At 40.9% G+C, this 12606-nt stretch overlaps 1 protein-coding gene across 5 annotated transcripts in view; it reads left to right on the forward strand.

Annotated features, from left to right (window-relative positions):
* The first annotated feature begins 4606 nt into the window (after positions 1–4606).
* The window catches only part of ARHGAP29 (Rho GTPase activating protein 29), a 48028-nt gene continuing 40028 nt past the window's right edge, over positions 4607–12606 (forward strand). For all 5 annotated transcript variants that reach the window (XM_036388036.1, XM_036388037.1, XM_036388040.1 and 2 more), the window contains exons 1-2: positions 4607–4692; positions 7251–7595. In XM_036388036.1, coding sequence (XP_036243929.1) covers positions 7334–7595 — 262 coding nt within the window. In that variant the 5' untranslated portion in view covers positions 4607–4692; positions 7251–7333. The remainder of the gene's footprint in view (positions 4693–7250; positions 7596–12606) is intronic.

The raw sequence follows: 12606 nt of genomic DNA on the forward strand, positions 1-12606 counted from the left end.
ATAGGGTGCTGTATATGCCAGTGGCAATCCTTTTCCCTGCAGGATTAGCACATGGAGTTGTTCTGTGTCCAGTTGCATTTCTCTCATTGTGCTTCCGGCTTTGCATAATGTTTGAGGAACAGTTTAGGATGTTATGTAGCTCATCTAGAGCAGGGCAGGATGCCATATAAAAGAGGGAAGACCAGAGAACAAGTTTTAAATTAGGTCAGTTGATGGACCTGAAAAGAAAAAGTCAACAGTTTGGGGCATCAGTCTGATAATAACTGCTCTGCATTAAGCTAAAAAACAACTAGATCATCTGAGAGAAAGGCCAGATAATAATTGTGAAATAGAGGAGAGATTAGTGGAGAAGAGGACTATTGGCAAGGGCAGAGGTAATTGAGTGAATACCTCCCATAGAAAGAGACCTTGTTCATCACATTAAAAAGCATGGAGGGATTATCTTGGGGGTGAATTACAATGAGCCATTAAATAAAAATGTCATTATTTAGTACATGCTAAAGCTATGAATTTCATTTCTCTTGCTCAGCTTTGTGGTCTGCCTTGAAGACTAGTACTGAGAAGAGAGGGATGGCTGATCCCTGTGTGAGTGGCACATCTGCAGGAGATGGGGTGCTCCTGTTCTCTATCAGTTGGCTCTGCAGGTTCATACCAGTCCATAGTGGCTGCTGCAGTTTCACCCACACAGCTCCCCTAAGGGCATCTGCTGCACTGACTGAAATGTAGGGTGTTCTAGGAAGTGTGCATGAATCTTTTATCTTGATGGGTTCTCAGGTAGGTGGGTGGTATTTGTTAGCAAAAGGATCTTGTGAGAGAAAAAATAAATTCTTTTATAAACTGTCGGTAGATGCAGTAGGGCTGGGGGAACAATTTTTTAAAATTTTCTAAGACTTTAAACAAATAATTTTCATGTTTGCATTCCAGCTGTTCTTCAATAACAGTTCACTTAAAATATAGCAGTGGGCAGGTTTTATTTTACTAAAAATGTCACATTATTTCCTTAAACAGAAGCAGAGTTTTGAATGGTTTTCCGATATACAGATTGTGTTGGCCTTTTGCTGGAGCCTGTATATAAATTTTTGGCAAGAAATGGTTTATGGAAATACTTCTTGAGAGCAGAATGTTACTTGTTGGAATGCAAGCAGAAGGTAAAAACTTCTACCAAGTTATCTCTCTAAGTAATTAGTTAAAAATTATTTAAAGTGATGCTCAGCATGGGGCCAGAGTTGGGTTTCTTGCTGTTGCTTCACTTGCAGATGTGGCAGGTAACAACAGTAGCAAATATCCAGGTCTGTACTGAATGTTTATTGATTAGCAGTTACCTATCTGCTCATAATTTATGTCTTCCAATTAGTCTATAAAATCTGTCACTTCTGCACATAGGTAGAATAGAGGCAGTATTTTGAAACTGATTTCTTAACAGAAGTTACTTTCCCTTCCCAGTTCTAGTTATGTGAATGCTGCTATCTAGAAATGTTTCTTCTCTAAACAGTGATTGGAGGCTGCAATGTAGAGCAGCTTTCATCAGGCAGGCATTTCTTTGGATTTCAAAGACACTTCTGTGTGAGTAAAGTAAGGAACAAACCAGGATTTGGAGTTTGGGGTTTTTGTTGGTTTGTCTTTTTTTAATTGTAACAGAGATATGCTATAGCTTTTATTTCACTGTGTGCACATGCTCTATAAGGAAAAAAAAACATGTTAAAAGAATCATAGAAATGGCTCTTACAGAGTTGGACATTTCCCTGGCTGCTTTCATGAAAATATAGCATTTTAAATGAAAACAAATTCAATTTTTGTGTCTCTTCTTGGAGACTACATTGTTGAGACACTGGCCTCTTATTACCCCAGTCTTCACTATTTGCCTAATAATTTGCCTAATAGTTCATTCACAGTAAACTAGGATAGTTGGATAAAGTGCAGAAAAAATGACTTTAAGCAACCTTTCACCTGCTCAACTTCTGTTCATGTCCTGAAGGCTGCATTAGTGGTGCTGTAGACTACACTTGGCTAAAGAGGGGCATTGCCCTGTGGACTAGTAAAGGGTGACCAACATACAGCAGCTGTCAGACCCTTAATCCTCTTCCCAGTTTATCTGCTGCAGCAAAAGTTGTGATGTACACCTGGTCTTTTATGCAAGACATATTTTCTTGAAGGTAGATCTATTATTTCCATTTCTCTTTCATGTAGTATTTTCCAAAGCAGTTTAGGAGGCAATCAGCACTCTACAGTCTGAGAGATGGTTGCAGCTGTTTTGTGCTAGATTTGATTCAGGGGAAGGGCAGACAATCTGTATTCAATTTGGCAGCCAAGCTGAAAATGGGGAGGGAAAAAAGCTCTGAACAATGAAGATGCAAAAGGACAATTGTTTGTTGTTTTACTTTGAGGAAAACCCACAACTTCACTTAACATTCCCATAATGCAGCATGTGGGCTCAAACCCTTTTTTCAAAAGATGTTTGAAGCTAGGCCTCCCACAATGTAGAACACTTTTATGTTTCAAATCAAAAGTAACTGAAAAAATATTTCAAAAGCATAAAAGCATAAAAACATAATCCTAGTATTTCTATTTCTTTGTCACTTTCAATTTCACATCTAGAACAGATTTTTTTTTTTTTTTTTTTTTTTTATTGGTCAAACAATTCACCAATAAATTTGCTGAACTCTTGTATGGACCCAGGTTAGCTTATGTGGGAGCTGGCATGAGAGAGACAAGACTGTGGAGGTGTTGGAGCATATGAAGTGTATGTCTACTTCAGTAGAGTACATATGTACTTGGAACAGCTGAGTTTATTCTTCCTAGCATTTTCTAAAATGTGCCTGGGAATGGTGTAATTATGGCAAGATAAAGTCACTTCTATTTTCAAAAAGAGTGTCTGTAAAGAAGAGAGACTCTGCTGTAGCTATAGGCTTTTCTTTTGAACTAAGGTTTGGCTCACCAAATAGTATCCACTGCTTTGTATTCTATCTATTGATAAGTATAGGTGGAATTTCTTGATTATCTTTTTTATTGTTTTTGAACACTTATCTAATGGTTTCAATGACTTTTCCCACAATAAACCTTTCTTTTTTCTGATTATGTGATTGTTGATTGTACTATTTAACCCACATTCCCTACCATACTTCCTTGTTTTCACATTAAATTAGTTTACAATTGTTTACTCTGGCCTGATTTTGACACTTGCAGTATCGATTACCTGAATGATCAAAATCCTTTTGAAGATTAGAGTATTGTTTTCTTTTTTACTTTTTTTTCCCATGCTTAGAAGACTTGAAGAATTTATAACACTGGATTTCTAAATTTACATCACATGTTATTTAGAATTTTTCAAGGTGAAGAGAAGTTTTTGAACAGTGCTTAACATTGACACGAGAGATAAGAAATGTCACAACTTGTTTTAGTTTAGTTGTTTAGTTTCAGGTTTTGTGAATTCCAAAAGAAATTTAATAAAATTCTTCCAGTTGAATAAATAATGGCGAATATGAAAAGGATGAAGGAAGGAGAAGATTGGTGCTCTAACACAAAATCCTGCATGGGAGTAGCTGGGGAAGGAGGCTGGAGCAAGGATGGGGAAACTGAAGATGTAAAGCCTGAAATTGCTAGGGTTAATGAACTGGGCTAGGAATTAGATGCTGGGGGCTTTGATACATTTTTGAAAGTAAGTCCTATTCCAGACCTTGGGCATTGGATCTAAGATTGCTGAATTTAAATGGCCTTCTAATAAAGAGAAATAAAGAGTGGGTTTGTATCCTTCTTCTAGAAGATGGAAAAACTGCTGCCATCAAGCACTGTGAGATGATGTAACAGAAATCTGTACTCAGGTCTAAAGGTCATGGTGTTGCTGGGAACTGAGTTTCTGTATGATGATGCAAATTTCTGCTTTTCCAACTTCTCTTTCCTCTTAACCAGAAAAAGTGCACATATCTGCACATGCAACTAAATTCAGAAGATAAATTACGCCAAAATTTGGGCTTTCTGGGTAGCTGAATCCACAGCTATCCTGGGGATATAGTCTGAGCTTATATAGTAATTTTGTTACTGCTTTAAATTTCAATAAGTAGCCAACAGAGCTCATGCAGGAATAAAAGTGGGCTGAGTTTAGTAGAAAGTGTGTGTATGCACACGTTACTCTCAACAATACTGGAAGCTGTTCAATTAATGATAAACTGCATCCAGGAATACAAAGCGTGGGAGGTTGAGCATGAGAAATTTATTCTGTGCTTTGCCACGGTGTTTGTGTTTCTTGTTGGCCAAATCCCTTAAAAGCAAAGCCTGGTTGCTAAACACCACGTAGCCTGAAGTTGGACTTTTCCTCCCCTTGGAAGCGTGTTGCGCGTACAGCAGTGGCTGCTGCGCGGTTCCTTTCCCCGCGCTCGGCGGGCTCGCGGAGCGGCCGTGGCTCGGGTGGCTCCGGTGCTGCCGCTCCCGCCGCTCGCCCCGCGCCCGCACCTGCCCCGCTCCGGGCACCGCTCCCGCGCACCCGCGGAGCTCGTGGGGGCGTGTCCCGCGCTAGCCCCGCCCCCGCAGCAACCGGCCAATGGCGGAGCGCGGGCGGGGCCGGGGGCGGTGGCGACCCCGGGGGCGGCGGCGGCGAGCGGGGCTCGTTGAGGGGAGGGCGCTCCATGGGCAGCGGGGCGGCCGCGCGAGGGGCCCGCGGCGGCCCGGCTGCTGCCTGCGCTCGGCCGCCGCTCTCCGGTAAGCGCCGGCCGCGGGAACGCTGCGACGGGAGGAGGGCGGGCGTCGCCTGTCGCCGCCGGGAGGAGCAGTGGGCGAGCGTGGGGCAGGGCGCCGGTGAGCCGCCGGGGGGACCGGGGCGGCTGTAGGGGCCCGGTGCGAGTCTGGCCCCGGCGACCCCCAGCGCCCCGCCCGGCGGGTCCCCGGAGCGGTGCCGGGCGCCTCTCCGCGTGCTCACCTCCGCCCTGCCGCCCGGTACCTGCCGCGGCCGCGGGGAGTGCGCGCCCGCCGCGGGGCCGTGCGGGCCGGGGCGGCCGCGGGCGCCGGGAGTGCGCGGCGGGGGCAGGGCGGAGCGCCGACCCCCGCCCGGGGCACCGGCAGCGGCCCTGCCCTCGGCCCGCCAGCGACGTGGCCCCTTCTTTCCTTTCTTGCTTGCTTTTTTTTCCCTTTCTTCCCCTCCCTACCGGGGAGATTGTGCTGGGAGAGCAAATTTTTGAAATATCTGGCGCTTTAGTTTTTCATCTTTTTTCCGTCGGGACGGGCAATGGCTCGCTGTGAGCCAAAGGAGTCTGGAGGCGTTTATAACAAAGCTGGTGGATGCTTTTCGCTTTCAAAGCCCTAGTCTCCTGAAGAAATATGAAACACTTCTCAGTAATGAAAGGCATGTGTTTTGGGAGGGAAACGTTCCCCATCTGCCTTGTAACACAGGAGGAACAGACGTAAGGGCTAATATTTACGAGGAAAAGGTGCCTCTTGTGCTAAGCTGCTCGGTTTTCGTTTTCGCAAGTTTTCCCCGCTTAGAAACACTTTGTCATCACTTTTACAATTTTCAGAGTGGTGGCATTATTGTACTGCTTGTACCAAAAAAAGGCAACGTTTCTAAAGTAACACAGCTTTAAAAGCATGGACTTGCCACTGGAACAGGTCTAACACATCGTGCTACTTAAAAAGTTGACTCTGAAGCTGGCCAGACTTAAAAGAGGCATGTCTTTTAAATAATATGAAAATCTTTCTCGATATAAATAGATATCACACTTGTTAAGAGGAGAGAAGGTTATGTTTTGCCTCTAATTGCAAGGCAGAATTGCAAAGTAGCTTTGTAGCCATGAGAATTATATGTGGGAACAGAAGAAACTTGCTTAAACACTATGTTTAATGTAAACCTCACTTCAATCTACTTGAGGTGTTTGGAATTGCTTAATTATCTGCATTATTTGTATAGTGTGATGAGTGTTCTTATACATACTGACTTTAAGCAGTAAACAGAAATTAGAGCAGTTAATTTGTGTTAAATTCTGAAGTTTTCTTCCCTCTCCCCCTGCACACACTCCCTGGAAGGCTTGCACATTAATTACAAAAACAACTGCTTTGACCACGTTTCCTCTGATATTTTTAAACTGCAAACAGAAATAAAGCAGAAATAATGGAAAAATAATTGAGGTGCATTAGAGTAATGCCTATTGAAGTTCATAGTGGGTGTGTTCAAAGTGGTAAAGGTGCTACTGTTTCAGTTGGTTGAACCAAATATAAACATATGCAGGAGAACCCGTTTCAACCTGTATTTTTTAGTTTATAGCAACTTTTATTTTTAGGTAAAGTAATTGAATTTGAAGATTTGCTGCAGATGTGTCTGCAACTCACATTAACTTTTTAGCTGTTGTGTTCCAATTTGGTTTTTGGGGTTTTTTTCCCCCTGTGGTGTTTAGGCTGTAGCGTAAACACTGGGAATTTCTCCTGGTGTTGAGAGAACAACAGCAGGCGTTGTGGGAGCTGTTGGAAGTGTACCTGACTCTGCCACCTGCAGTTTGCTTTGACATGAATCGCTTAACCTAACATGGCAAAATTTTCAGTAGCTTTCTGGTTTATTTCTTTCCTAAAGGAAAGGAACGCAACTAATTTCTTAGTTTATACTCCTCCAAATTTGTGCATTTTTATGGTAGAACTTTCAGAGCAGAGCAACGTCATTCAAGATAACTGCAGTGAGACTTGCAGATAAACTTTGATACTAAAATAGTTGTTCATTTTCTTCAGTTTTCCATGTCTTTCTTTTGATTGCCTTTCATATTAATAGATAACAGGCTGAAAAGCCCACATAACTTGTTTGAGGATGTTTTCCTTTCTGAGACAAACTGTGATAGGCCATGGTTGCTTGCGTGGCACACTGCACGAAGAAAATTCATCCTATTTGATCAAAGCTGTGTATTATCTTAATAGACAGGATGCTGAATACAGCTTGGTGGTTCATGCTGGGGGGATGTTGATCATAGTCTGTATCACATCAAGTATTTTTGTGATTGTATTCAGTTGAAGTAACATTTAATGGTAAAGAATAGGTCTTGGTAAATGTAGAGAATGCAATTTCTAAATATTCATGGAATAAACTTCTCATGAGGTAAGCATGCATCATGATTAGCTTTTGAAATAATTTTATACTCAGTTTAACATTTTAATGTAAAGCAGTATCATCTTGAAAGAAATTCTGGATCTTGTCAGTATAAAAGTATTGCTTCGCATATAATTCTGTACTAATCAGCATTTTTCCTTCTCTTCCACCCCCTTTTTCCTCCCCAATTTCTAAGGGTTTCACCTTTGGCTTGCCCAATGGCCACCAAGTGACAGAGAGTGTTGACTGCGGGAGCCTCCAAGCGCGGCGGCTGCTGGGATGTTGCGGCAGAACGGCGGGAGCAGCAAGCGTGGTTTGGGATTAGCCCGCCTGTCTACCTCCAACTTCTTCACCATCTCCACTGCAGGAAACTGGGCAATGGGGCGCAGCACCAAGAGCAGCTCTCTGAGCAGCATTAGCTCCAACTCTGACTGCTATGATAATCCTGTTGTGGATCCAGAATATATCATGCAACTGGTGAACGATGTCAGAAAATTTGCAGATGTGCTACTATATTTGAAGGAAGCCTTTCTTTCAGAAGGTGTGTCAGTTGTTCTTAATTCTTTGATTTTCTGAAACTCTTACCCAACTCCATTTGTGTGTTTTAACTAGTGTTTGCTGTGGTTGTTTCCCCCTGCCCTTTACCTTCACCATTTATCCTCCCTTCCTCTTCCCTCCCCACCCCCAGCATGGTGATTACAGGAAGTGATGGGTTTTAGTTTGGGTTCTGCATTTCCTCACCAGAACAGTGCAATCTGTTTCATAATCATAACAAGGGAAAATAAGCTCTTAGCAGGCTGTCTAGGCTGATGCTTAAATTTGTGAGACCATTCACTGATTGTTTTTTTAACCCCTTGAATGGTTAAAATGGTTTTTGTAATTCCAAACAATTCTATTACTATTTTGGTTATATTTTAGTTTCCTAGGCTGATTTGGTTTTTGAAAGCCTTCCACAGTAGTAGTTTGAGTTTTAAGGTAGAATATAACTGCAGTGTCTTCCTTTGCAAGAGAAGTATTTACTGTCTTCTGCCAGCAGGTGGAAACTGCCAATTTTCTTCCTTGCAGGAGGTGTGTGTGTGCACATTGTGTTCCTGTACCTTCCAGGGCAATAGCACTAGTCCAGTTTTGGTCATCAGCAGGAAAGCTTTTATCTGAATTTTGCGAGATTATTATCTGAGCTGACAGCCAGAGCAGTTTTGTGTAAGATGTCCTGAGTGCTGAACATTTGCAGTCACCTCTGTGTTCAAGTGAGTGTGCATACAGCTGAAAAACTGCTGCTAAAATGTGTGTGAACAATTCTTAAAAGAGCAATAATTTGACACTAGTGATAACTTTTATGTCCTCATAGTTTTTGCTGAGCACACAAGATGGTCATAGTTATTTGTGAGGTTGGGTGTCTGGTGCCTACTGAGAATGAAATGGACATTCTGTAGGAAAGGTCTGTCAAAACACTGAAGTGTTCCCATTGCCATGCAGCAGTTGTTAATTGCTTGTTAGTTTAAAATTTTGAGCTCAAAGATCCAAAAAAACTAACATGGAAAACAGGAGTTGTCATCTTATTTTGTAATATGATATAGAATTAATTTGTGAAACTCTGTTGTCCATTTAAAGGATTTATAATTTTTAAAGGGAAGCTGTTTCCCTTCCATAGTTGGGAGTTTTCTTTTGACCTTCATCCCCATAATATAGTGAGCTCTGTAATGCTGGCCATGCTTACTGCTGGCTGGAGACAGCCTCCTAGAAGCTGCATAGTTTGGTTTGCATTTTCTAATTTTGAAAACGTTCACAATTGTCTTTCCAGAAACAAACAAAAACTTAACAAGGTGGTTGAACAGACTTCTTGCACGTAAAATTGTGGTTTGCAATGCTTTCAGCTTACCACCACCCTGAAATTAGTTACATCAATTATTTGAAGATGGAATCAGTTCAGGGATAGGAAATTAATTTCTTCCTTTTTGGAAGGGGTGCATCAATGAGTGTTTATGTTTGCTTGGTAAGCATGGCTAGAGACTCCTGTAGGTCTTTCAGCTTCTAACCACTACTCCCTCAGCTTCTGCATCAACTATTAGTTGTTGTGTTGCCTCTCTGGCAGATTTGTCTAAACTCCTGATGCACAGTAGCTTCAGGCTTGACCCTGTGGCTCCCAGTTGTCCTCCTTGTGCTGCTGGGTCCTGCAGTGGTTGGCAGCTGATTGCCAGGGGTGTGTGCCTTGAGTGTCATTCGTACTGACTGATGCTGGTGCTCCCTGTTTGTGATACCTGAGCTATCATAGAGCCCAGCAGTTAGTCACCTGTGCTTCACCTAACATTCATCTGATGAATCTTGGCTGACAAATCTAAGAGATTTTTGGGTTATAGCATGTGTTTGTGTCTAAATTAGAGCATAAATGCCTTGGGATTACAGACTTGCACTGTGTTTTGTTATGCTACCAACGCAAGTTGATTTGTTGCATGAAGAATATGTTGAAATTTCTTGAGGGGAGTATTTGGTGAATGAAATGTTCCATAGATTTCAAGGCTACGTCTCTTTGCGTTCCTTATGCTAACATGATTTCATTTCTTACAGTAGTCTCATTTATTCATGCTGAATAAATTTTTGATACCCGTCAATAAAGGGAAACCTAAACCAACAACCAACCAACCAAAGCACCCCAAACCAGCAAACAAAACACTCTGAATGTAACTGTAGAGTTTAAAAGTTTGACAGCTGTTTGGACGTGAGGGAGCTGCAGTTGTCTCTTGTGTTAAGTACCATATGTTCCATACCCTTCAGTTCTTGCTGTCCTTTAGGCCTTGTACTCACTGGATGTAGCATTCTGTTATTAGTGATCCAGTCTGGGGATCACTACAAAATCAGATACTTTACCCGTTGTCTTCATTAAAGGAGAGCCTCTGGGCATTTTTTCAACCTAGGTCAATGAATCCAGTGCTGTTTCACAAATTTTGTGTTTAATTCTGCTTGATGCCAGGCTGAAACTGTAGTGGTGGTTAGTGCAACTGATGCAGTTAGTGCATCAGTCTCTTGGTCCAGTCTTCAGCTAAACTTCCGGATGAGCGAGATTGTCCATGTGGCTAGCACTAGTAAGGACAGTTGTTGTCACTGTGTTTTTGTGTTTGAATGGGAAGGTTGTCTTCAGTTGTAGCATTTGGATTTTATGTAGTTAGACTACATTTTATGTAGTTAAACTCAAAATAAGTCTTATTTCTTTGCTGATAAGAAGAAAATGAAAACAATTCCCTAGCAATTCCTGCCTGGAAGGCCAGACCTGAGAGTGTATGTTGAGTTAGTATGCAGAAAATTCAGAATATTTCCTATCATTTGTGCTGTTCTTAGTGCTGTTCATTTGACTGTTCAGTTTTATGGGTGGCACTGTTTTCCTGATGTGCCCCAGGTTTACTTCTTTTTGTTCTAGTTTACATCCCAAGTTCAAACTGTTAAGACATAATGGCTTGAAAGCTGGTGAGTTTTCTCTGTGCTTTGAGTTCCAACAGTAACATTTCAGCTATTGGCTGAGAGTGTGAGAACTTGCACCCCTCTTTGCAAGGGTAGGACACACAGGGAAGTACAGTATAGAGGCTGGAGCCAATCAGTGATTTTCAAGATAAAAGTAACTTCCTATGGTAAAAGCAGTTTGAGGAACTGAGAAGTTGTTTGCTTCCCATGGAGACCTGCTGAGGGCTTAAAAACCTGACCACAGTATTGAAAATATTAAAGATTTTGAAGTGTGTGAGGTATATTTAAGGTAAATCCTGTAACTTGAAGAGGTTAGTTCTTGTCCCAAACATGCAGGACCTAACTCTTACAAACTTTTATTAGAGAATCTACCAGGTCAAAAAACCATTGCTTACTGCATTGATATGCAAAGTTGAGAGAGTCTATTTAATAGGTGTTTATGTATGAGGTTGGTGACTGCAGTCCAAGCTTTTACTGCATATAATAAATTTTACTGTTGCTTCAAGTAAATGATGTTACTGTGTGGTCTTTGCTCAGATGAGATTCATTTTCTCATGCAAAAGAATATTTAGGACACAGTAAAATATCTTCTAATTATGAACTGAAATTAAGTATTTAATCTTTAAACAGTACATAGCAGCTTTTGCTTATATTGCGTTAGAGAGGGAGAAAGCATTCCTGTTTCCCTGCTCTGAAGGTACTTAGCTACTAGTTTTGTGACATCTGATACTTTTTTTTTAGGAATATAATATATACCATAAGGTCTGCCCTTGAGACTGTGGGAAATGCTGTGTTTCATTATGAATAGCTCTAAGGGTAAAATTTGCATGGGGTTTAAAAGTGCAGGAATAATTACATTTTAATATGTAGTCGTCTTGATTGTACTTTAGAATATACTTTGGAATTTTTGCTTCTTTATCACAAACTTTGAAGTAATCATTAAAGTGTGATATTGTGTCCTTCATGTGGGTAATTCTGCATCCTTTTAATGAGCAAAAACTTTTGCTTCAATTTCATCCTATCTTCAACAAATGTAAATTGTAGTTCATTCTAAAATATTAATATACTCTTTTTTCCCCAGGTATCTTAGAACCAGAGTAGCAAGATAAAGCTATTATCTTTCATTACAGGTTTCTCTGAGGTTCAGAATGTGTCTAATTTTTTAGAGTTTGATAGATATTTTTGTTTGGAGTTTGGTTTTTGTTTGTTTTTGTTGGGGTTTGTTGGGTTTTTTTTTTGGCTTTGGTTTCTGTTTGGTGGTTTTGTTTTGTTGGTTTTGTTGTTTTTTTTAACTGAAGCAGAGGCGAAAGTGCTGCTGAAGCTGGATGGCCTGGTCAGGAATGTTTGCATTCTCTTTACAGTAGCACCAATACTTTCAAACCCATCAGGAATGCTACCTAACTTGAAACCTATCAGGTTGTTATTTTTGCAGGATAAGATATTCACCCCAGTGGGACAATTCTAAAGGTGTCTCAAGGTAAACAGTTTCCTCAAAATGAGGAACTTGTAATCTTTAGTGACTTCAAAACCTTCTTTTAGCACCACAGAAATTGGTGTTAATCACGTACTGCACTCAAAGCCAGAAGCCATTGACTGAATATAGTGCCTGAGGCTCAAAGGTGAATGATTTCTCTTCAGCCCTTCCTGGCTTGATAATGTATATTGTCCCTATTTTTAGTATGATTAAGGCACTGCGGCATTTTTAGCATTTCATTCATTTCCTTATTTTCTTATAGTCTAAAATGCTACTGTCCTTTTTTCTGAGGCAGTGTTCTTGAAAGTCAGTTTGTCCTGTTTTGCTAGGGAAATCTGAAGCTCATTAGTTACTGCAGTGAAGATTACAGATTGAATTTATGATAATTTTTAATACTAGTTGTAATTTTGCTGTTTGTTCTTTATTCCAATTTTGATGCTTCTCAGTGAAAGGTGCTGTCTTTGATACACCTTAAACTAGATGTATTTACCTGTCTAATGATACCTTCTACTATTAATGCTTGGTAAGTGGGCAAACTGCTCTAAACAAGGATCTGATAAAGTATTTACTTTTCTTTGCAGCAGTTTCTGGAAGCAACATTTGGGAGTGTTTTTAATATTTGTTT

This window comes from Molothrus ater, chromosome 9, assembly GCF_012460135.2.
Source record: "Molothrus ater isolate BHLD 08-10-18 breed brown headed cowbird chromosome 9, BPBGC_Mater_1.1, whole genome shotgun sequence".
NCBI classification, from domain to species: Eukaryota; Metazoa; Chordata; class Aves; order Passeriformes; family Icteridae; genus Molothrus; species Molothrus ater.